This window comes from Akebia trifoliata, chromosome 13 (assembly GCF_017979445.1).
Source record: "Akebia trifoliata isolate Shusen 1 chromosome 13, ASM1797944v1, whole genome shotgun sequence".
Lineage (NCBI taxonomy): Eukaryota > Viridiplantae > Streptophyta > Magnoliopsida > Ranunculales > Lardizabalaceae > Akebia > Akebia trifoliata.
In genome coordinates this window covers 25,464,060-25,490,297 of record NC_141387.1, presented here as the reverse complement: position 1 = coordinate 25,490,297, position 26,238 = coordinate 25,464,060, and the positions used below count along the sequence as shown (strand labels likewise).

Below are 26,238 nucleotides of genomic sequence, written 5' to 3'. Positions count from 1 at the left end.
ATAACTGCTGTTTGAGGGTCTGCGATACAGTTTCTGGACTGTTTGAGTGTGCGACAGCAGTAAGACTGCTTGTACAGGCTTGCGGCAGGGCTTTAGGTCCTTGTGATTGTGATACAGTTTCTAGACTACTTGTGAGGGTGCGACAACAGTAGGACTACTTGTACAGGCTGTTGGTCCTTGTGGGTGTGTGTGATAGAGTTGCTGGACTCCTTGAAGAGGTGCGACAACAGTAGAACTTCTAACTTGCTGTGTGGATTGCCAACAGCAATGGGACTGCTGCCTATGTGTTGCGACTGATTTGTTGATTACTTTGAAGACCTGCAACAGTTCTGCTGCCCTCCTTCCACTTGTGTTTTGTTTTTACACACTGATTTCCCTTCAAACCAAAGTCACTTCTTTCCTAGCAAGTAATGACGACGAATTCAAAGTCTAAGGTTTCTAATACGACTCTTGGGGGCAAATTTCTCAGCCTAGCATATCACCACTTCTCTATTAGATGGTCAGAATTTTCAATCCTGGTCTCGGTCTGTGCGTCTTTATTTGGGCAGTAGAGGGAAAACCGGATGGCTTTTGGGCACCATTACCAAGTCTCCCCTCACTGATCCCAAATTTGAATAATGGGAATACACTATTCTTGGGTGGTTATTTCATTCCATGGAGTAGCGCATCTATGCCATGTTTATGTACCATGAGTCTATCTCATCTTTGTGGTCAGCTCTCACTCAGACATATGCGCATGCTGACTTAAGGATTTATGAGCTTTATAGAGACATAACATAGGCTGCCTGAGGGACTCAGAGAGTGTAGTTGATTACTTTGGTTTTCTTTAGTCTTGGTGGGAGGAGTTCTCCTATTATGAGTCTATGACTGAGTTGTCTATAGAGATAACTGGGTATGTGGTTAAGTGGATTTCTCGACATTAGATATATCAATTTCTTATGGGTTTACGTCCTGAGTTTGAGACATTTTGGACCCAGATTCTTAACACTAATCCTTTGCCTTTCTATTTGAGACATTTGCGACCATTGACATGATGAGTGCCATCGTCGTGTTGTCGCCTCTTAGACACCTGATATTCTCTCTACTCCGGCTATAAATCAAATGACTTTAGTAGCCAGCTTGAGTTTTTTCGACTCTCGGATCCCGAGATCAGGGAGTTGTGGTCGTGGCAGCCGTGGTCATGGTAAAGAGAATGGCCTCACTTGCAGTCATTGTGGAAAGACTGGTCATGAGAAGGCTTTTCAACTCTATCTTCATCTGATACTACGATCTTCCATTCCATTTTAGGACAGTCTGCTCCTCGTGCCACTACAGTGGAGTCATCATTCATTCCTCTCACTGATCCTCCTTCCTTACTTGGCACAATTGACTTGCAACAACTACAGACTCAGATTGCCAATATTATTTGGGATAAGACTCGTACTCTCACTCACCCCTCCTCAACAGTAGCCCCAGTTATTACACCTCTAGGTACATCATCTGTCTTCCATGTTACTCAGTCTAGCTCTACTCCTCTGACATGGGTTATTGATTTTGATGCTTTTGATCACATGACCAGTGAGTCTAGTCATTTTACTTTGTCTACTTTTCCTATCACTCGTAGGGAGGTTCGCCTTGTTGATGAATCTCTTACACCCATCCATAGCAAGGGTATCATCCCCTTATCCTCTAAGATTTCACTAGACTCTGTGTTTAATGTACCTCTCCTATCTCTACATACATGTACATTCCCTTTCGATTTCTGACTATCACATGCCTATTGCTATTGCAAAGGTAAGCGGGGGTGTGTGACTGATCATCCTGTAACCTAGTTTATTTCTTATCAAGTTCTTTCTTCCTTTTATCAGGCCTACCTTGCAGCCACTGATTCCATTTAGATTCCTTGGACTGTATCAAAGGCTTTGCGAGACCCTTAGTGTAATAGAGCTATGACTATCAAGATGGAGGCTTTGTGAAAAAATAATACCTGAGAACTTGTTACCCTTCCTTCTGGGAGCGTACCGTTGGGTGCAAGTGAGTTTTCATCGTGAAATATCTTGTCGTTGTGACTGTTGATCGGTATAAAGCATGCCTTGTTGCTAACTGGTTTACACAAACTCCTAGAAAAGATTTTGGTGCCAAGTTTGCTCCGGTTGCCAAACTTTCCACTGTTCGACTTCTCATCTCTTTAGCAGCATGTAACTCCTGGCCACTACACCAACTTGATGTGAAGAATGCTTTTCTAAATGGTGATTTAATTGAGATTATTTATAAAGACCTTCCTCGGTTTCATCTTTATGGGGAATATCCTGGGAAGGTATACCGTCTCCTTAAATCTCTGTATGGCCTGAAGAAGTCTCCGAGAGTTTGGTTTTAACAGTTTTGTGAGGTTATTTTATCTATGGGATTTTCTAGATGCTACTCAGATCATACTTGCTTTATTCGTCAAGGAATGGATGGTCGTTGTACCGTTGTCTTGGTTTATGTGGATGATATTATTGTGATTGGAGATGATGCACAACTGATTGGCAAGATTAAGACGCTATTGGGCCGTGTTTTTGAGGTTAAGGACTTGGGTGTACTCAAGTGCTTTTTGGGGATAAAAGTGGCCTGCTCTCGCTGTGATATTTCACTATCTCAGTGTAAATACACATTAAATCTTCTTCAGGACACTGGATGCTTGGTTGTCATCCTGCTTCCTCTCCTACGGATTAAAATCATCATCTTCAAGCTGATTCTGGTGATCTTTTATCGAATCCTTCTTCTTATAAGAGATTTGTAGGTTGTCTGATTTATTTGACTAATACTAGACTAAACTTGTCTTTTGCCGTCAGTGTGGTCAGCCAGTTCATGCATATTCCGTGTACTTTTCATCTTGATGTCGTTTATCACATTTTTTGCTACTTGAAGTCACGTCCTGGTCTTGGGCTTTTCTACTCTTCCACTACTCAGTCGCATTTGTCTTGTTTTATAAATGTTGATTATGCTGGTTCTCTTACAGATAGGAGATCTACTTTTGGTTTCTGCACTTTTTATGGTGATAATCCTATTTCGTGGAAAAGTAAGAAACAAAATGTGATTTCTTGTTTTTCCACTGAAATTGAGTATTGTGCTATAGCCCTTGGTACATGTGAACTAATTTGGCTTCGATTTTTGTTGACAGAGTTGGGATTTTCGTATTTCTGGTTCTTCGACTTTGTTTAGTGATAGTAAGTCTGTTATTATGTTTGTTTCTGACTCAATTCTCATGAAAGAACTAAGCATATTGAGGTTGATATTCACTTTCTCAAAGAGAAAACTCGATCTGGTGATCTTTAGACAATCTTCATTCCTTCTTCAGATCAATTTGCCAACATGCTTACGAAGTCTGTTGGTCCGTCTATCACTAATTCTCACATTGTCAAGCTGGGTTTAGTTGATATATTCGCCCTAGCTGGAGGGGGAGTATTGGAAATAATCTAGTTGTTATTTTAGTCATAATTGTTTAGTAGTGATAGTTTTTTATTCATTTCTTATTTGTAAGGACTTTTTTGTCTTTTGACTCTTTTAATTAATATAAATCCCTGCCAAACTCTCATAAAGAGACTTGACATAATTCTCACAAAGAGATACTTTTGACTCTTTTGTGATGATGAACTCTATGGTGAGAAGATCATCTTCACCAAAAATCAAACCTTGACTCATTTTCATATGGCCTCCTTGACGAGTGTGCTTTTTCTATGTCAAGAATGGTGTCTGAATGTATCTAGACCAGTTTTTTTATAAATAGGTACCATGGTATTTTGTAGCGTCCCAAATTCTAACATGAATCCCCATGATTCCATGCTAGAATCTAAGGCACTAAAATAAAACTCCCAAAAATAATAATAATGTAAATAAATGTTATGATGATAGAGTATATTATTGCAGTGGAAAAATAGAGAATTTGAAATATAAACGTGACAATATCCACAAAGTATCTGAATGTAGAAACTAGAGCTCAAAAATATAGTAGAAGAAAGAATTAGAAACAGCTCGCCAACACACAAGAACTCTCGCAAAAACATCAAAATCCCACTCTCATACTCAAATAAAGAAAAATGAAGCAAAATACCTTAACACCTAAACTGTGATTGAATTAGTAGAAATAGTTCAATTTCTTGCTTGGAAGTGGACTTTGATCATCCGTATGCCCTACAAGTTAGAACTCTTCTTGGGACTCTTTTAAATGCTCTTAGACTGGGGGAGGATCTGCAACTAAAATGGTAGGGTGAGTAACGGGGGAGTTACCAGGTAAAAAACTATGTCAAACTAACAGTCTCCTAAATACGAAGCTTTAAACCATTCTAAAACATTTGAAACGCATGCAAATTTTTTAGTGTAAACAAGAGTCCAATTACATAATCATGATGGAAGTATTGATGTCGTTCTTGTCATCTCATCAGAAATTAATATTTATATACTCACCTTAGCTTGTGGGAAAGTAAAGGATCGAACCCAAGAGAAAGGGGGGATGTTACCAAGTTAGTAAAAATGAAGTTAATCTAAGTTACAAATTTAAAATCTATTTTTGTGTTTTTATGAAACAAAATTAAGAGTAAATGTTGCTGGAAATTAAAGCAATGGAAAGGAAATTTATATTAAGAAAATAGAAACAAAGCCATTAGTGATTAGAGTAACCTAAGATTAGCAAATAAAACTGTATTCAAATCTATCCTTCTTTGCATTCAACCTCAAGGGCTTGGTGTGAGCTCCTTGGGTTGGAAGATTTGACATGAAGCTTGGAATAAAACTATAGTTAAGACTCCTTCACTCACTAATGTGTGAAGTCCCTACCACCAAATATCTAGATTAAACATGTTCTATCTTGATCTTATCTAAGTATAAAACATCTAAGTTAATCATATTAGGTGTAGAGATTCATCTAAAGCTTTAATTTATTGGAGTTGGATAAAACCTTAAAGAGAACCCTATAAAAACATAAAGAATATGGAAGGATAAAGATATAAACACATAATTAAAGCTTGCTCCTAGGCTTCTTCCTCTCACTAATGGAGGGAGTCTAGCCTATGATCATTGCAAGAATACAAGAAGTAAGAAAAACAACACTTGTATTCATGTGGTAACCAATATACACTAACTCCTTCTTGATAAATTACAGAAGATGCTGAAATAAACCTAACTAAAAAAATAGAAAATTACAAAGAAAATGCCAAGGGCATTGGGGGGAGAAGAGAGAAGGGACCATGGCCCAAGGACTCTTTCCTAATTGGGAAAATGATCTATTTATAGACTTGAGGTGCTCTGGAAGGATCCAAAAATAGTCGATATCATTCTTTTATATAATCTCACGTGTGAGGCACACTGGAGCTTTTTTAGGGTGATCTATTTGAGGTGAACTGCGCCACATTGATCTGGAGACATCTTGATCTACAGTTTTGCATGGTTGCTTGATTGGTTTTCCTAATTGCAGTGCACTCTTGATTGATTGATTTGATGCTCATCTGGATGAGTTGATCATTGACTTATACAGTGAACACATGCAAACAGTTTTCTGATAATTACATTTATTTTGTGCAATTAAGCTTAATTAGCATGATATAGCACGAAACATGATAAATTGAGGCTTAACATACTTATTTACCTAATCTAATGAAATAAAGACAGAATTCGAGAAAAATGCCTAGGAAAAGTGCGGATAAATCCGTTTTTTGAGACACTGATCAAGTATAAATAGAACATCATTTAAATAGTTTGCAAATAATCCAAATAGATTCCATAAAATATATCTAACAGTTCTAACTACGAACAGTGGTAGTGTAGTTGCTAAGAGTTTGAGAATCATGACTGGATACCTCCCAATCAGGATTCGAATTTGTTCCAGACTCCACTGGTGTGGAATTCTACCGTTAGTTTCTAATTTGTGGCCGGTCACTGCTCTTACCACAATTCGGTGACCATTTATTTGGCTTAGGTTGGCCGTTGACTGTGACCATAAAGTACAAGTCCTTTCACGAAGTGTCAATACATTTGACTACTCTAGACTGTTAATGGTCATTGACTAGCCATCTTCATCTAAGCCTATCAAGCGAACACATGATTCTCAAAAGACATCTCTAGACTTTCACACACAACTGTTACATTACATAGTTCACTAGTATATATAGAACGAAATCTTCCAGATCTTAGTTGCGATGCTATTCCCCTATGCATCCCATACTACATAAGGGTTTACCATCCCAACCGTACATCGTAGGATAAAATGTCACTCTGAAATGATATGATAAACTATCCTTTTAGGCATTCACAAACTCTTTAACATATCCTAAAATAATTACGTATATACTTTATGTTTTTGAAAATAAACGGGAAAAATAACACACAAGTGTGTTGAATGGATATTTGAGTTCTTACCATGCAACTGCCTAACACGGCAAACATAAATAATAGTATACATCGTCTTGTGATAACAAAATTTAAATGAACATGCACATCGCATTGCAATAATAGAAATATAAATACTAACCCTTGGAAATCCATTCAAACAAAAAGAGTCTACATTCTTGTTTATAAATCAAGGACATCGCATTTACAATGTAATCTTTCAAAGTTTTAACATCTCAATCATTTTCATTGGATTAAAAGGGGTATTTCTCATTTTTCAAAAAGACAACTCTTTCTAGTTTGTTTTGAAATATAGAAGGATAAAAGGGTCACAAAATAAATTTTCACTGCATAAAATGTCACCTTCACCATGCCACGTGTAGCCCACATTGGTTCACGGTGAAATTGGCACCAGAAAGTGAATGTCTTTGGGCAGACTTACAATGTCTTCTAGTTTGCAATGGTGATAAAATTTATTAAATCTTTGACAAAAAGTTTTTGGTGCTGATAGAAAGTAGAAAAAAGAGAACATTTCATTAAATTTGTACAAAACGGAACCTATTTTCGGGAAAATGACAATTCCACAGTAATCTACTGTGATACAAATACCTCCCAAAAAAATTAAATGCAGAAAGGTTTCTGTCTAACTGTGCTGCAGTCAAATCGGAAAATTGTCACATTGTTCTTCGATTGAGAGTTTCTAATTGCATTGCACTGGTTTATTTTCAGTTTTGTGAAAATACTTTTGACGAATAGAAAACATAAACGAACAAAATAAGAGAAATTGGATCAATACACAAGAAAACATCAAATCAATTTATTTTAAACATGTATTTCATAAGGGACATTGTTTTTCCTTAATTTATAATAAAAGATTAGGTTTTTGAGTTGAAAACTACGATACATTGAAATCTATGACTATTAGGAAGATCTAGGAGTTCCCTACCTTAGATCTAGGCCAAGAAAATCCCCGAAGACGCAAAAGATTGAGTTGGGTCGAAGTTTCCCTCTCGAATGTGATTGAAAGTTCTACTTCTGTAGTTCTCCTTAAAGCTTGTGACGAGTTGATCGAATTCTCCTCCTACGCCGAAATCCAATGAAATCTCTAAGTAGATGGAAATCAGGCTAGAAGCTTGAAGGAGGCTAGGATTTTTTTCTAGGGTTTTTTTTATTTTTTCAGAATAGTAAAGAACGTGGAAGCTGGAAAATCTATTTTTTTTTTTGAAGTTTGGTATTTATAGTCTTAGGGATGTAATGGTCATTATCATAATCACCAAAGTCTCTGACTTATTAAAGAAGTCGCGATTAAATAGTGATTTTTTTGTTCATTGATTTAATCACGACTTTTTTTAATAATACAAACTTTTATGAACTTCACGATTAAATCACAAACTTCAAGAATAATGTGTAAAACAGTGTGGATGCAAATGAGAATGACATTGATTTGATGTTTTTGACGTGTTGATCAATCCTAATTTTTACATATGATTGTGGTCTATTTTAGATTTTCAATAGTATTAACCTTGAATATGTTGTGAATATGTGGTTACCTGTTGTGGATGCATGCATAAATGATATCAATGTTCGATGTAGATTATCAATGAAATTAAGAACAAATATAAACCTTGGCAAGCAAGGATCAATCCATAGAGACAACGTTGATCCGATGTTCTTTTTTACTTCAAATCCGATTCAGATTTACGTAAACAATTTAAAAATAGTTTCCAAGAATAAACTATCTAAAGAAACACTAAAAGAAAAGATTTAAAACACTATGAAGAAGTTTAGATCGGTCTGGTCCACCATTGCAAGTTTTGTTAATATTTTAATTGTCCTCTATTTATCTTGATCCACTAAACAAAACTAATGTTCGTGAATTGGAAAATTAATCAATTATATCACGAAGGGATTCCAAAAATATGTGATCAATTATTAAGTCGAAATTATAAGAGAAATATTAAATGTTCTTTGTAAAGCATGGTTTATCTTGAACTGATTAAAATATAAGTCATCAAAACGGTAGAACAATCAATATTCCGTCCGATAATTTTTACTTAAAGATTTTCACAATAAAACATAGATATAGGAATAATAAAAAGGGTTAACAAAAACTTACTTAGGCTTCCTCGACCGATCTAGCAGAGAATTTAGCTGATAGTCATTGCAAGAGTAATAAATAAAAGAAACACAAAAGAGAAAGAGAATAGAGATGAGAGAATAGAAAGTCTTCTTTATTGCTTTTGATTCTGAAATCGACAGTTTCCTTGATTACAACTTCTATTTTAAATAAAAGCTAAAAGAAAAACAAGAAAAAAAGTTCCTAAAATTCTAGATATCTTAAACTCTAGTCTGTTCTCCTATTTATAGAGACTAGATTAGGGTTTCTAGGGTTTCGATGGTTCGGAAACCTTTCGTAATTACAATAAGTCCAAAGCCCTAATTCAATACGAAACATACTCAGCCGCAAAGTTCTTGTGCAAATCTCAAGGAGTGATTCACTGACATCATCGTGCCGCCCATGTTGACCAGAGCGCTGCGGTCCAAGTGGGCCCAATTGACTTGGGTCTTGGTTAGTTGACTTCTTCCGAATCCTTGATCGCAGTGGCTTTTTCGAATTTTCTAATTTGTTTCCAGAAATTTACGACATTTTCCTATTACATGAAAATAATAGTAATTAGTTCCCAAAATATATTATTTTATGGAAAACATCAATTATTGCGAACTAACAATGCATTATGTCTAAAAGGGGATTTAGTGAGTAGTTTATCTGTAAAGTTTATGCAATAAGGGCTCTAAAAACCACTTTCTAGACCTTAATCAATCAACATGGAAATTCTTGATTTATCATTCTAGTTTAATATGGAACTTGATGATTTAATACGAAAACGCCCACTAGTAGGAACGATTACAAAGCCTTAACCTGGCTCAATTTTTTCCCGACTTTTTTCCAATGTTTCTTGATTTTACCGAATTTTCCCCCTGCCGACTTATTTATGAAGACTTGGTGATTATGGTCATTATAGGATTTGTTTTCTTTTGATTAAGAAGTCTTATGTCTTGAATTCCGATTTAAACGAACTTATAGTCTATTTTGGGTGATTTTTCGATATAAGACTTAATGGTGTAATTGAATTTATCAAAATCAACTTCTAATTTTTTTTTCTTATTTGGTCGATTTAAGAATTTTCCTCGATGTTAAAATTTTAGGTCATTACATTATTGTCATGGCCTTGTCGGTGTGCCACTAGCTAAACGTGGAAAGGTCAATGGAGACCAAATGGTCGAAGTAGAGTTGTCATGTGGCAAGGTGGAATGGTTGGGAGGAGTGCGATTAGGCTCACATTGGATAGGAGAACGTTCAGATCCTAGTCTATAAGGACAAACCAGACCGTATATAGTACAATGTGTTTTAAAGTTGTGCAGGCTTCGGCCTAAAATGGACAATATTGTACTATTGTGGGCTTGAGGCACTACAAATGGTATTAGAGTCGATGACGACTCTTCCCGTTTGGTGGGGAGATTGTCACAGCCTAGTCGGTGTGCCACTGGCTGGACATGGAAAGGGTTATGAAGACCAAAGGGTCAAACTGAACTCGTTATGTGGCAAGGTGGAATGGTAGGGAGGAGTGTGATTAGTCCCACATCAGACAAGAGAATATTTAGATCATGGTCTATAAGGACAAACCAGACCCTATATAGTACAACGCGTTATAAAGCCGTGTGGACTTTGGCCCAAAATGGACAATATTGTACCATTGTGGGCCTGAGGCGTTATAGTACTCCATTTGTTTGGCATATTTTTAGTTTTCAAAATCTTGTGAAATAACTTAGTTAACCTGTACAATCAGTTGCCTAAATGGATTGAGTTATTTTGTGAGGTTTGTCTTTGGAATGGGCATCTCACGAGGTTTATATAGAACAACCTCTAGTATACTTTGATCCTAAACAATTCAGTCATGTCTGTTTTCTACATTGAGCTATGGGTTAAAACTATGTCAATGGACATGGTTTCAAAGGCTTAGTACCCTTTTTTCCCATTGTGTTGGTTTCATTTGTAGTCATGTTGATTTCTCCATGTTTCTCTTGATCTTCACATAGTAAAGTAGTTCTCTTATTATACATTGGTACTATTGTGCTTTCTTGAAAGAGCAATTATGTAATCTTTCATTCAAGATAAGACAAATCAGTAAGCAACTCTTTCTCAGAAACTTACATGGTATTAAAGCTAGGTTTTGAAAGCCTAATTCTCCCACATGACCAAATACGGCATGGCTACTGAGAGACAAAGCTCCACATCTGAAGTGACCTCTAATCCAGAAATAACACCTGTTGCAAGCAATCATGGAGGAATAGAACACTCTTCTCTTCTCATCACAAGTCACAAACTCAACGGACAAAATTTACTCCAATGGTCCCAGTCTATGATAATGTTTATTTGCGGAAAATGAAAAGACGATTACTTCACTGGTGAAGTCACTGTACCGGAGAAGACTAACCTTAAATTCAAGCTATGGAAAATCGAGAATCGTATGGTGATGTCATGGCTGATTAATTCGATGAACAATGATATAGGAGAAAATTTCCTTTTGTACAGAACAGACAAGGAAATCTGGGACGCTGTAAGAGAGACATTGAAGTTCTGAAAATATTTCAGAATTATTTGAAATTGAAGCCATATTGCATGATCTGTGCCAAGAGGATCTCACGGTTACTCAATATTTTAATACTCTTACCCGCCACTGGCAACATCTAGATATGTTCGAAGTCCACGCATGGAAGTGTTCGGAAGACACAACCTTATACAGGAAAATTGTGGAGAAAAAGCAGACCTTCAAATTTCTTCTCGACCTTAAAAAAAAACCTGGACGAAGTCAGAGGTAGAATAATGGGGACAAGGCCTCTGTTGAGTATTAGAAAGGCATTCTCAGAAGTTCGTCGTGAGGAAAGTAGGAAGAAAGTGATGATGGGATTTCAAAATTCTGCTCTCACACTCGAAGGATTTGCCCTTGCAATACGTGGAACCCAACTGTAGACACCCCATTTTTGCACTCGCCTGATTAATCAACTCATCAACCCGATTACAACGGTTCCCAATGATGGATGACCATTCCAATGTTTTATTTGTTACTAGATATGTTTCAGAAATCCGGATGAGGTATCTCGAACTGACAAAACTGTAGAAACCACGCTACGCTAGGAAAATATGACCCCAGAAACATAGAAATCATCATCTTGTAGACAAAAAGAAGCTTTACTATAAAAATCACTAAAAAATTATCAAATTATCAAAATACCCCTAACATCAAAACATCCCTAGAGCTTACATTACGTATAGGAAAACCCATTTGATCACATAAAACAAGTAGAAACCAAATAAATCATTTCGCCAATTTTCACAAAATTTGACAAAATTACGAAAATACCTCATAAAGTTTACGACCATTTCACACAAAAAATTTCATAAATGACACAAACCAATATTCCCATTGAATTCCATATGAAAAATCGATTCTAAAACATCCTGGAACATCAAAAACCGACTTGAAATACAAAAGTTCTCTTCAGGGGCAAAACGGTAATGTAATGTAAGAAAAAAAATAAAATTTGAACCAGATCCTTCGCATATCTTAGATTGACAATCTTTACAATTAAAAGAAGATGTATCTTATGACGAAGGGCCAGTGCAGATCATTGGTAGGAAAGAGAAAATGTTGCGATCACGTGTTATTCCCTTAGTAAAGGTACTTTGGAGACATCATAATGTGGAAGAATCAACGTGGGAAAAGGAATCGGGTATACGGACTCGATATCCGAAATTATTCATCGAATAAGGTATATTCTTAATTTCCATGACGAAATTTTCTTTTTAGGAGGGGAGGTTGTAATGTTAAAAAAAAAAATAATAAAATAAAAATTATTGACTAAGTCAACCATTGTTGACTAAGTCAAGTCAACTATTGTTGACTCAAGTCAAATCAATTCTAGTCAAGCAACTTTGACTAAGTCAAATTGACTAAGATTTTTTTAAGAAATTCTAAAAGAATTAGAATTTTTGTAATATCTAGATATTTTTTTTGAAAATATCAAATATGATATTAGGTGATTTTTGTTTGTTGTTTCACTTTTTACACAAACAAAGAAGAGAAAAGAAAGAAGGAAGAGAAAGAAAAGAAAAAAGGGAAAAGAAAGAGAAACCAAAAAAAGGTAGGCCCTTGCAACTATTTATAATAGTTTTAGTAATTTAAAAAATATATATATTGCTGATTTTATAGTTGTAAAAATTGAATTTTTTTTGTTTTTAAAACAATTCTGATTTAGTAATTTTAAAGCTAAAGTTGTTTTGTAAATTTTTTTAACATGCATATACTTTATACATATTTATATTATTGTTTTTATGTGTTTAAAGCATGGTAGTAGTTGTTGTTTTGTTTAAAAAGAATTATTACATGTTTTTAGTTGATTTATAAATGTTTTATACGTAATTATACATGCTAAAAAAAAAGTACAGCAACTATGAAGTTACTGTTTTTGTATAAAATTGACATGTATGCTAGATAGAAGAAAAAAAAATGGTTGTTTTATACGTATTTTATACGTGTTTTATACTTATTTATACGTGTTAAATATAAAATACAGCAACTATGAATGTTGTTTTCATATAATACTTTACTATATATACTTAGATTGAATGCTTAAACCATTTATTACTTTATACATATTTTATACGTATTTTTTACTTGTCAAAAAGAAAAATACAGTAACTATATGAGTTGCTGTTTTTATACACAATACATATATTTTGTCCACAATTTTTTATAAACATACATGATTTTTGAATAAGTTAAACTGGTGGACAGTTTACTTTAATCATTTTAGTGATGGATTTCCAAGAAATGTTTCTAATTAATAAGTTGGGTAGAAAAGTAATTTATTAAAATAAATATAAGAACGAGTTCTCAATTGAATGTCGTGCTTTTAAAATACCTAGTTAGTGAGATGCTTCGGCGTATGCCGTATAAGACACGAAAAGGAGAGAAAAGATGAAGTGATGCTTCAGTCATAGACTGTGTAAGACACGAATGAGTGAAATGCTTCGACTAAGGGTCGTGTAAGACACGTAAGAAAGAAAAAGAAAAGAGAGATGAGACTGTACATTTAAAAGTGGACTGGGTATTTAAAACACGTGTATGTTTTACTTTCTTTGCGTTTTGAAAAGAAAAATACTTAAATGTAGTATTTTAGTGATTTATTAAAGAGATTGTGAAAACCTATAAAGAATAATATGTTATGACATTTCCGAAATGATGTGTTATTCTATGATAACAGTTGCGTTGTTTGAGTTCTTATGTATTATGGGATGCATAAGAACACAACATCACAACAGGAATCCGGGAATTTCTTTTCTATCTTTAATAGAGAACAAGATGTAGATAGTTGTATAATTGATAGAGATTATCGAGGATCACATGCACACCAGATTGGCATAGATGAAGATGGTTAGTTAATGATCATTAATAGTCTAGAGTAGTCAAGAAAGAATGACCTACTTGATTTGGCCCGTTTCTTAAGGCCTTGGTCAACGGCCAACCTGAGCCGGAAAATAGTTACCTAAATTATGACAAAGGTTGGCCATAGAATCAGGAACTAACGGTGGGGTTCCACACTGGTGAAGTATTGGAATAATTGTATTTTGACTGAGATGTTCACATCAGTCGTGACCCTCAACTCTCTATTATAGTATTTTATTATTTGATGTTATATTATGAATAATTGTTTCTTTAGATTTTTAAGTGTTTCAATTTCCTACTAAATTTTATGATATTGGTGTTCAATTATTTTCTACTACGTGTTGAATATCAAATATGTATGATTTATGAATTCTTAGAATGTTTAAATTGCATCCAGGATGATGTTATTTAGAATTGTAAGATTCACCTATTGGGTAACTCCCTTGTTACTCACCCCTACGACATCACAAATTTCAGGCGCACCTGGTTTAGGTGATCCTTCCAAGGAGGCTCAATGCCAGGGCCTTATAGATGATCAGTCCAAACTTTCAGGAGTGGAGCATGGGTATTACTAGTAATGAGTCTTAAACTAGAGTTAGGTTTAAGTCTTTAGCTATCATTTTTGTTATGTAATTATGAACACCATATTATGTCAGTACTGTTTTATGTATATATGTCAAGTGTTCTGATGTTTGAGGATACGTATATGTTCTGTTTAGCAATGATCAGGTATGACATATAGTTATATTATTTTTCGTTTACGTTTATGTATTGATTATCATGATATGGGTTTTGTATCATGCCTCGGGATTCAACTTGGGAATCATGGAGATTCGGGTTGAGTTTTTGGGGCGTGACAGGTAATTTGTCAATTAAAAAAAATTTAAAATTTCAAAATTAATAAATAAAATATTAAATAATGTAAAGTGAAATATTAATAAAATTAATTTAAAAATCTGAACCAAAAAAATCGATCAATCAGGCTCTCAAGCAAAATTGTTGATGGTTGCCCAGATATTTATTAAAAGACCCCTCCATCTGGGGGTCTAAAGAATTAAAAATATAAAAAAGGGGGGTTCTCCAAAAATATATTCTAAGTCAATCAAGTAAGACTAAAGTCAATCTTAAAGTCAATCAAGTGAGACTAAAGTCAAGATCTTAAAGTCAATCAAGTAAGACTAAAGTCAAGATATTAAAGTCAACCTAGTAAGATTAAAGTCAATTAAATGAGACTAAAAATCAAAACCCTAATAGAGTTCTAATTAAATAATAATTCTATTTAAAACAATCCTAATTTAATAATAACTCTATTTAATAGAATTCTAACTAAATAATAACTCCCTCTAAAAGAATTATAAATGAATAATAATTCCCTTTAAAAGAATTATAATTAAACATTTACCCTATCTAAAAGGCACTTAAAAAATCTATAAATAGGGGTCCCTACAACCTATTTTCGGATAAAATAATAAACCCTAAGAGAAGTAGGTCAAAAGCTTCCCTAGCCTCTCATAAACCCTAATTTTGAAGCCCTAACTCCTTACCTAACACCCATATCTCAACTTTAGCTCAAAAAACACCTAGAAGACCTTCAAAAACACTCAGAAATCCATAAACAAATCCGAAGAATTCAGATCTAAGAAAGAGATACCTTGTCTTGGAGATCTGAAGTGAATCCAGCGACAAACGGAAGCGAGGAGTACCATACAAAGAATTATTCTACCAAATCTGAGGGAACAAGACTGTGTCTTCGGAAAAGTATACAGATTTCTTATTTTTTTTATTACTAAGGTCTTTTAGCAATGCAGTTTATTTGGGAATGAGTAGAGACCGGCGTTTGCTGGGCGGGGTTGGTGCTTAACACCTTCCAACCCCGTAATGTGATCCCCGGACTCAGTATTTTCTGTAGTAGATTAGTTGATTTATCCGTCTGGAGTCCAAGTTCGGTTCCTAGACTGTCATAACTAGGTGGTGACTCCCAAACCTCAAAGGTCAAAAGCGGATTCGCATACCTCGCGGATTGAGGGCGCTTTCACCAACCGAACAACAATAATGACAATCGACAGAAAAAAAAAGGAGACCTTGGTGTGTTCACTGCCACAAACCTGGACATCTTAGAGAAAATTGCTGGAAAATTCATGACAAACCTATAGATTAGAAGCCATCACGATCAGCAAATGACAAGGAAGGCCGAGCCAATGTTGTTGCCACCACAAATGAAAATCCAGCACCTATCGAGCCAAACCCTTTCACCAAAGTTCAATATCCCAGTCAAGCTCTTCTGTCCTTGGAACAAGCATTTTAACACAGAAAGGCAATTTTTCCAATGCCTTTACAGTTGATAAAAGGCATTCAAGACCGTGTATTATTGACTCTGGAGCATCAAACCACATGACGGGAGATGCAATATTTCACGAATACAGCCCATGCCATGAGAATCACACAGTCCGATAGCTGATGGATCTCTATCCAAAGTTGTAGGAACCTGTTCAATCAGGATTACAAAGGACCTGAATCTAAACTCTGTTCTCCATGTCCTTAATTCGGACTTTAATTTGTTCTCAATCAGTAAATTGACTCGTGATCTTGACTGCGTCACTAAGTTTTTCCTAAATTTGTGTGAATTTCAGGAATTGGATTCGGTGAGGACAATTGGTAGTGTTGAGTTGTGTTCTGAACTCTATCTTCTCAAAGACGATTCTTTTCTAAGAAGATAAGCTTAAAATGCAAGTTGTATGTCCTTTAAGATTCGGTTAGTTTTAAATTTCAATGTCAATAAAGATAGTGAGATTATGTTATGGCACTATCACCTTAGTCATCCAAATTTCATGTACCTTGAAAAATTATTTCCTTATTTGTTTATCAATAAAAGTTCGAAAATTTTCAGTTGTGAACTTTGTCAATTTGCCAAACATACTCGGAACCATTATCCTATTCTAGCATATAAATCATCTCATCCATTTTCCATGATTCATAGTGATGTGTGGGGCCTCTCAAGAATTAAAAATATGACAGGAACATGTTGGTTTGTATCCTTTGTTGATGATCACAGTAGATTGACCTGGATATTTCTTATGAAAGAAAAATCTGAAGTTGGCCAAATTTTTTAAAATTTCAACTCCATGATAAAAACTCAATTCCAAACCAAGATCCAAGTCCTAAAAACTGATAATGCCAGAGAATACTTCAAATCTATCCTCAGTACCTATCTTTTGAGTCAAGGCATAGTTCACTTGAGTTCCTCTATTGACACTCCCCAACAAAATGGGGCTGCAGAGAGAAAAAACAGACATTTGTTAGAAATAGCATGGTCTCTCAAGTTCTCTACTCACGTTCCAAAATAATTTTGGGGAGAGGCAGTCCTTATAGCTGCATACCTTATCAATGGAATGCCCTTCAGGGTTCACCTTATCAATGGAATGCCCTTCAGGGTTCTAAAGTTTCAAACTCCTTGTCAAGTTCTCCTTAACTCCTTACCATATACTAAAATCATCTCCTCACTTCCTCCTAAAATATTCGAGTGCTCAGTTTTTGTTCACATACATCAACAATATCGTAGCAAATAAGACCTTAAATCGATCAAATGTATCTTTTTAGGATGTTCCCCAAATCAAAAGGGTTATAAGTGCTACTCTCCTATAACTAGAAAGGTGTATAACTCAATGGATGTGACATTTTTTGAACATCAATCCTACTACCCCAAATATGATATTCAGGGGGAGAACATGAGAGAATATCAATTCTGGGACATTATTCATGGTATTGAAACCAATCCAGACCATACTCTTCATCCTGGGTACTCCTCACAGCCACCACAACCTATTTCAGTCACTTATCTAGAAATCAACCATCCTCCAAATCCTGAAATCAATGTGCCACCTCAGTCATCAATCCACCAATCCGAGCCTCAGTCACCAGTCCACCAATTCGAGAGTCATCTTCCATCACCACATATTGCAAATGATGAGCATCGTGTCTATGTTAGGAAAAAGAAGAAGTCTGAGAGGGAGATAAAGCACACAACACCTCTCACATATGACCAAGAATTTGAACTGGATCCAAAACCAATTGAAATTCACTCAGGTAAAGGTACTGTTGAACTTGAGATTGTTGCTCCTACTATTAATAATTCAGATATTCCAATTGCTCTTAGAAAAGGTATTAGAACATGCACGAATCATCCTATTTGCTGGTTTATTCATATGATGGCTTGACACCTTCCTATCAGGCATTTGTTTCTGCTCTTGACAACGTACAGGTCCCTAGCTCTATTCAGGAAACTCTCAAAAACCCAAAGTGAAGAAAAGCAGTCAGAGAAGAAATTAGAGCTTTGGAGAAAAATGGCCCATGGGTAATCTCAGAACTTCCCCTTGGGAAGAAATCAGTTGGTTGTAAGTGGATCTTTACAATGAAACATAAGGCCGTTGGAAGTATTGAAAGATTTAAAGCCCGTCTTGTAGCTAAGGGCTTTACACAATTTTATGGAATAGATTATCAAGAAACATTTGCTCCAGTGGCCAAACTCAACACTATTAGAGTTCTCCTCTCCCTTGCAGCAAACTAAGATTAGCCACTTGCATCAACTAGATGTCAAGAATGCATTTTTGACTGGTGCCTAGGATGAAGAAGTGTATATGGAGATACCTTCGGGACTCTAGAAACTTCCTTCAACAACTATAAGGTGTGCAAACTTAAAAAATCTCTGTACGGACTCAAACAATCTCCACGAGCATGGTTTGACAGGTTTGTAAAGTCAGTGATTAAACATGGGTACACTCAATGTTAGGCAGATCATACACTATTTGTGAAATTTTCTCCAGAAAGGAAAATAGCAGTGTTGATTGTGTATGTCAATGACATCATCCTAACAGGTGACTATGAGGAAGAACTCTTGGGATTGAAGATGCTTTTAGCTAAGGAATTTGAAATCAAGGACCTCGGAAACCTTAGATACTTTCTTGGCATGGAGGTAGCACAATCGAAGAAAGGTATAATTGTCTCCCAACATAAATATATCCTGGATTTGCTTAACAAGACAGGTATGTTTGGATGTAAACCTGCAGACACTCCAATGGATTCTACCAAGAAGATAGGAACTGAGAAGGAAAGTGCACCAGTATACAAGGGGAGATATCAGAGACTAGTTGGATGACTTATCTACCTCTTACACACTCGACTTGATATTGGCTTCTATGTTAGTGTTGTAAGTCAGTTTATGAACAACCCAACAGAAGAACATATGGAAGCTGTGAATAGGATCTTGAGGTATCTTAAGATGACTCCAGGAAGAGGTTTATTATACAAGAAGAATGACAAGAGAGATGTTGAAGTCTTCTCAGATGTAGATTGGGAAGGAGATTTGTCAGATAGGAGATCGACATCAGGGTATTGTTCTTATGTTTGGGGAAATTTTGTGATATGGAGAAGTAAGAAACAATCCATAATCTCAAGAAGCAGCACGGAGGCTGAATTTAGAGCCTTAACTCTTGGTATTTGTGAAGGAATGTGGATACAAAGACTACTTAGTGAGCTGGGAGTAGTAGTTGAGAAGTCCATCAAGATGTTCTGCGATAACCAAGCTGTCATAAGCATTGCAAATAACCCTGGGCATCATGATAGAACGAAACACATTGAGATAGATCGGCACTTCATCTCAGAGAAAATTGAGAATGCAGTAGTGCAGTTGGTTTACACTCCTACGAGGTCACAAACTGCAGACATACTTACTAAAGTGCTTCCAAGACCTAACTTTGAAGAACTGAGTCACAAGCTGGGCATGTACAATATTTACAACCCAACTTGAGGAGGAGTGTGAAATTCTCAGTCAAAGTTAGTTAGGACTTGTAGAGATTATATCTAATATTTTAGGAATATCTTAATAAGGAGATTCTGGTTGTATATTACCAGATCTCACAATTATTTTATTTCCTGGATTAGTGGATGACTCTTTCCTCTGTTAGCTTGATTAGTTCCTAATCTTAGGGCTTGCCTATTGCAGCCAATTCCTTTATATATTTCCATGTAATCTTTTATTCAAGATAAGAGAAATTGGTAAGCAACTCTTTCTCAGAAACTTACAGCTTTATTATTTGTAGATCAATATAACTAGAGCTAGGGATAAAGAAAGGGATGGGGGTAATTATTTAGAGGAATATCCACTACTGCTTTATGAGGTTCCAGTGGCCTTTGCCTTTGACATTGTTGCCCTTTTTAGAGGTACTGAATAAAAATAAAGGATAAAGGAAAGTATTTGAGATTTATTCTTGTTTGGATTCTTCTAGGTTCTCCTCCATCTAGCATTAACATTGAATATCTTTCTTTAACTGTTACTATAGCAAAAATCTCATGGTTTGCCTATTGTTTTGTGATTTATGTCCACTTCATTGTAAGGGTAGAATAGTCCATTTATGTTCATTATGCATGCATGTCTTTTTCCTTATCTTGTCTAGGGATAATATTGTTCAAGGTTTAAGATGTTATTTTGGCGGAATGTTTTGGTTGAAGAAAAAAACCAAAACATTCACCTATTCAAAATGAAACATTGCACTGCAACAGGTGTCCTCACCCCCTTTGGAAATGGGACTAATCCATGCAAATACGACCTACCACCACAAATTTGTGTCACGTAAAGTTGTGGGTGACTTATTCGTGACTTTTTCAATAAATCGTCGAATTTGGTGGGCATGTGTGGTCCATGACCCTAGATAATTTATTGTCAGAAAATGTGTCAACCTACACTGGCCGGATTTATTTATGTGTGTGTTTCTCTCTCTTGTATATATACTTAAGAGAGAGAGAGAGAGAACATTAGACTTTAATATAAGATTTATTTCATTGACTATATACAATTTTACAGGCGAATAAGCGATTTATCCAATGGGAGCTCATCTCTAGCATTTATTAGGGATATGAAGGCTCTTGAAATCTTGTAAGAGAATATGGGTCTGATCCATATATTATTACTAATTTATATATATATATATGAGTAGTATTACTAATATATATTTACATGTTTGTAGGATCTTGAGCAACAACAACATCTCTGGTACTATTCCGTCCAATATTGGAGAGTACCAAAGTTTGGCGCAGCTGTAAGATGTTCCTGCTTATGTGTTGTTTCTTACTATAAGAACAAATAAAATAATTTTTTTGGTTGCTCCTTGAGGAATATGTAATTATTTTTTTTATATTTTATTTGGTCATCCAGTATTTCTTACTCCTAATTTTTTTTGCTTACCCACATAAGATTATTCAACTGTTGTAGGGATTTGAGTTTCAATAACTTGTCTGGACCACTTCCAGACTCTCTCTTCAATTTGAAGTCACTATCTTATTTGTAAGAAAACCAATTTTGCTAAACTCTTACGTCAGTCCTAACTTCGTACATCTGCTTCTTAATTAAATTGTGTTGCCTGCTATTATTGCCTCCATTTACAGGTTTCTTGGAAATAATCGATTGTTTGGCAATTTACCTTCCCAGAAAACTGTGTCACTTCGCAATATGTAAGTTCATATGACTATTGTTTTATCTAAATTTGTTGAAAATGCATACTATATGTAGTAGGACTTAATAAATCAATTCATTAGTGCTCTTCATCCCTTGAAATTTAACATGTTTGTCATTATCAATTTTTTTCTTCAATGTTTTACGAGTAGAAACATAATGATGACATAGGATTCGTTTTGTCGACTAAATAACTTGGATAAGGCATTAAATGATGGTGATGGATCTATTTTAGTCTTGTGTCATCTTTATGCTTGATTCATATTCTTAAATCTGTTCAGTATTGGCTTTTTATTTTATTTTAATTGTCTTCTATGGATATGAATAATCACACTTGGTGATAAATTCATGGAAAGAAGAAAAACTGATAATTGGTTTTGGAGAGGTGATACATTGAAAATTAGATTACGAGGTGGACAAAAAATTTTTGAAAATTCAGAAAAAAAAAAGAAAAAAACCACATGGATAGACACATCATACATAACAGATTCATAGGAGGTTACTTGCAATAAATTTGTACAAGTATATCTAGGGCTAAAAACAATTGTAGATATAGTATGTTTGGAACACTTCAGAAGATATAGGGAGAAGAAAATGCGAAAGTGTTTTACCCCAATCTATGAAGTGACTGAAGACATGATGACTTCATACCAAGGTATTAAATATCGGTTTTGGTTAGCTTAGAAATGGAAACCTTGTGTCCAAATATTTCATTTTGTGTGGGAGTAAGTACAATTTTCATGGAAATGTTGTGTAAATAGTGGAAATATTTTAGAAACATTTCATTAAAGCTACGAGAAATGATAAAATATGCATAAAAACAAACCCTTAAGTCATCCAATTAAAATAAACTACTATAAGGCATGTGGAAATGAAGATTAGTCATGGTTCGCTTTAAAAGAATCAGATGGGTAGGCACGTCACACATAGAACATATTCATAGGAGGTTACTTGGAATAATTTGTACATGTATATGCTAAAAACAATTATAGATTTAGTATGTTTTGAACACTTAAGAAGAAACACGAAGGCAAAAATGCAGAAGTTCTACACCCAAATCTATGGAGTGACTAGAGACATGATGACTTCATCCCAATGTATCAAACATCGGTTTTGGTGTCGGTTTTCGTTAGCTTGGGAATGGAAACATTTCGTCAAAATATTTCATTCATGTGTGGAAGAAAGTGCAATTTTCAGGAATTTTTTTGAAATAGTGGAAATATTTTAGAAACTTCTCACTAAAACTGTGAGAAATTATAAAATATGCATGAGAACACACCCATAAGTCATCAGACAACAAGAAACAACCTTATGGAGCGTGTAAATAAATATTAGTAATGATTAGGTTTGCGTTTTGCTAGTATCTAATTGCTTAAAACAATTGCTTAAATGAACAAATGGTAAAGTACGAAATTAACAACTTATTATATTTTTATTGTCAAATGCTTATTAATTATATATCCTAGTGAGTCGTGTTGGAGTGACCTCAAGATTGGACCTTATATCACACATCTTGACGTGAAAGTGGATAGGAACCATAGCTGCTTTTTCACTCTTATCTCGAGGAAAGAATCTATGGTTCCCATGCACTTCACATCAGGGTGTGCAAAGTGAGGTCCAATCTTGAGGTCAGTTCAGCATTATTCTATCCGAGTAATTAGAACATGGACAATTTTATGTGCATGCTTTAAGAATTTGCTAATATGCCAAGAATAATCAAAATAAAATGGTCTATAGAAATCTACCTAGTCATTTTTGCTAAAATGAACGAATACCATACGTAATCTACACATCCTTTCTACAAGATTTTTATTTATTTGTTTTTTTATTTATTTATACTTTTTGTTAGTTTTATATATTTAATTTTTTCTTTAATTTGTTTCAAAACAAAATATTTTCAGTGGAATTTTATTTTTCATTGAAATATTTCCACCGGATTCTTCATTTCTATGCTTGAAATTCGATTATTTCGGTAGAATTTACGATTTACCAAAATACTTCATGAAATCAAAATGATTTCCACCAAAATATATACAAAAAAAATTGTGGAATATATACAAAAAATAAATTGTCTATTAAATTTCGTGTTAAGTTAGGCCCTGTGGAAATGGAAATATTTCATGGAAATATGTAAAAAATTAATGTCATGTTTAGAAATGCATGCAGCTAGACAACTAGAAGGTTATCAAGTGTCAATTTAACATAGATTGTCTTGTCAGTTGTGTGGACTACATATTGACCATGGGTTATATGTTATGACTGTAGAGATTTGTCGTACAATGGATTTTTTGGAAGCCTTCCTTCTTGGGTCACTGAACCAGGTTTACAACTGTAAGTGTGAAGAGAGTCAATGAGTGCTATAGTCATTGGTTGAATGTTGAAATTATGACGATTTTATCTTTTGTGATGCATTTCTTACCATAACCAAAGGCTCTCATTTGTGGTGATATTGTATTAACTTATGACCATGTTTATCAGATAAGTGTTATGTAAGGACTATATGAAATAAGGTATTAAATTTCCATAATTTCAAAAAAATTCATGGAAATTTTCTCTTATACTCTATCCAAAAATTGAGACTTTTCTTTTATGCAAATAACTCGTCATTTCTCAATTTTTTGTTTAATAGAATATTTTCACTGAAGCTTTAAAATTGCATTTATTCTTTGTTAGAATTTTTGAAAATTGAACTCTTCAACCCTTAAAAGCCATCTAAATCTCATTGTATCTGCTGAAGTTCATTCCTACTTGCTTGTGAAAACAAATAGTGACATTTGAACTAAAACTTGCAAAAGTTTTATTCTTTCGACTAGTAGAATACACTTAAGCTTTAAAATTACATTTTATTTCTTCTTAGAATTTTGGAAAATTGAAAATTTCAGCCCTTAAACTCATCTAATAAATCCCATTTTATCTCCAGAAGTTGATTCCTACTTGCATGTGAAACTAAATAGTGACATCTGAACTTGAAGTTGCAAATATTAATTCCTTCAATTGTTAGAACATATTAAAGCTTTTAAATTGCAATTTGTTCCCTATCAAAATTTTTATGTGGAATTTTCTACCAATTTTACGGTATTGTTGAAGTGTGGGAGGTGTAAATGTATAAGATTTATGGATTTGTGATGTAATTTTATCAGATTTGAGTGCACAATCATGGTTGTTTCAAGTAATATTTCTAATATATTGTAACCTCAATGTTTGAAAATTTATATAAGTAAATTTTATGTTTTACATATTTTCCTAGTCTATAACAACATGGTACGAGATACTCCATTGTCTGCTAGCAGGTGTTTTTTTAAAGCTCATCATGAATAGTACTTACAAGTTGTACATACTACATGGTATTCATTCATTACTACAAATCAATTATGATGGATTAATTATCCTTTTACTCTTACTTTTGTAATCAATAAAATCAACATAAACTTTGTTTACCATAAAACTAAAAGCATACTAATTTAAATTTTTTTTGGGAAAAATTAAGAAAATGCTAATGCATCACAAAGGATGCATATTAAAACTATTACAAGTTTATGAGCACATTCATTTAATCATTTGTTATAATTATTTGAAAATATTAATACTTTATTAATTAAAATTTTAAAAAGAAAATACATAAATATGCATGGACATTGTAGTTAATACTTGATAGTCAATATAATTCAAAAGGTGTCCAAATTAACTAAGATTACACATGCAAAGGCTTTTGAAAGGCTAGATTATGGTACATTTAAAGGTTAGAAAAAAGGTTGAGTTGTATGAGGTAGGTGTCGCTCATCAAGTGCAAGGTACTAAGGCAAACAAGGCTTTATGAAAATTATAGTGCAATTATATTGTGCTTTCAACATCGTTTTCATGTCTAATTATCGGTATCGTCCTCATGTTGTAACAAGCGTTATGGGCATTCACTTAGTAAGGATGCTCTATTTAGTTCAAAAGATCGCAAGCTATGTCAGTCATCCACCAACCAGTTATATTTTGAATCATTTGTCATGAAGTTGATGCTTTGATCTTGATTTTGCACTTGAGATAGTGGGACATTGGTGAAGTCTATATTGGATATATTTTGATGTTGCTTGCTTGTGCTTTTTCTTCTAAGGCCGCTTGCTTTGGAGATCTTTTACCATTCATGGGGAAAAATGAAAGTAGAATGGTATTTAATAGCAAAGAGGAAGATACCCAAATATTATTCTTACTATAGAATGTCTTATGCACAAATGATTGAAGGCATTTGGAGGATGTGTAAAGGAATCTTTTGTGATTACTTTATGTTTAGATGTGGAGGAGGGCAGAGTTCTATTCACATCTTTTTGCTCTTGAGCCCTCACTTCATTGTTTCTTTGAACCCCTTATGGGTCTTCTTGATTTCTTAGAAATGAATTTTCTTCGTGCTTTTTATAAGCCCGTTACTTATATAAAAAAAAAATTAATCCTTCATTTCTTTCAGTGTATACAAAAGTTGCATTTTCTAGTATATGCTTAAGTAAATATATCTTCAGTGATATCCATTGCATTGACATTATGTTTCCTAAATGGTTTTCATGCAGGAACTTGGTGGCGAATAACTTCACAATTGATGGTTCAAGCAGCAGGTACTTAATCTTGATGCCATAAAATACATACATACATATCTATATATATATATATATATATATTAGCTCCTTTAGAAAGTAATTAATACCACCCGCTTTTAGCTGTTGATATACAACACCCAATGGGCGGCTTGCTAGCTGAGGAAACCCACTTATAGAAGAGAAGTCGCCATTCTCAAACTTGGGACGGAGAGTAGTCAATATTTTTTTTGAAGTGCTGGGAGCGAAAATGCCAAAAATGTACGGAGAGGGAGATGTTTACAACTTCATATAGACTTTTGAGTCTCTT

The 26,238-nt window shown here is 34.5% G+C and overlaps 1 protein-coding gene across 5 annotated transcripts in view; it reads left to right on the top strand.

Moving 5' to 3' along the window:
- LOC147388124 (putative LRR receptor-like serine/threonine-protein kinase At1g56140) overlaps window positions 1-26,238 on the top strand; it is an 84,827-nt gene that overhangs the window by 40,232 nt on the left and 18,357 nt on the right. For 3 of the 5 annotated variants that reach the window (XM_086420825.1, XM_086420827.1, XM_086420824.1), the window contains 6 exons: window positions 20,707-20,778; window positions 20,870-20,941; window positions 21,115-21,186; window positions 21,288-21,353; window positions 23,620-23,685; window positions 25,905-25,949. In XM_086420825.1, coding sequence (XP_086276951.1) covers window positions 20,707-20,778; window positions 20,870-20,941; window positions 21,115-21,186; window positions 21,288-21,353; window positions 23,620-23,685; window positions 25,905-25,949 — 393 coding nt within the window. The remainder of the gene's footprint in view (window positions 1-20,706; window positions 20,779-20,869; window positions 20,942-21,114; window positions 21,187-21,287; window positions 21,354-23,619; window positions 23,686-25,904; window positions 25,950-26,238) is intronic. The other 2 variants (XM_086420828.1, XM_086420826.1) reach the window with 1 other exon arrangement.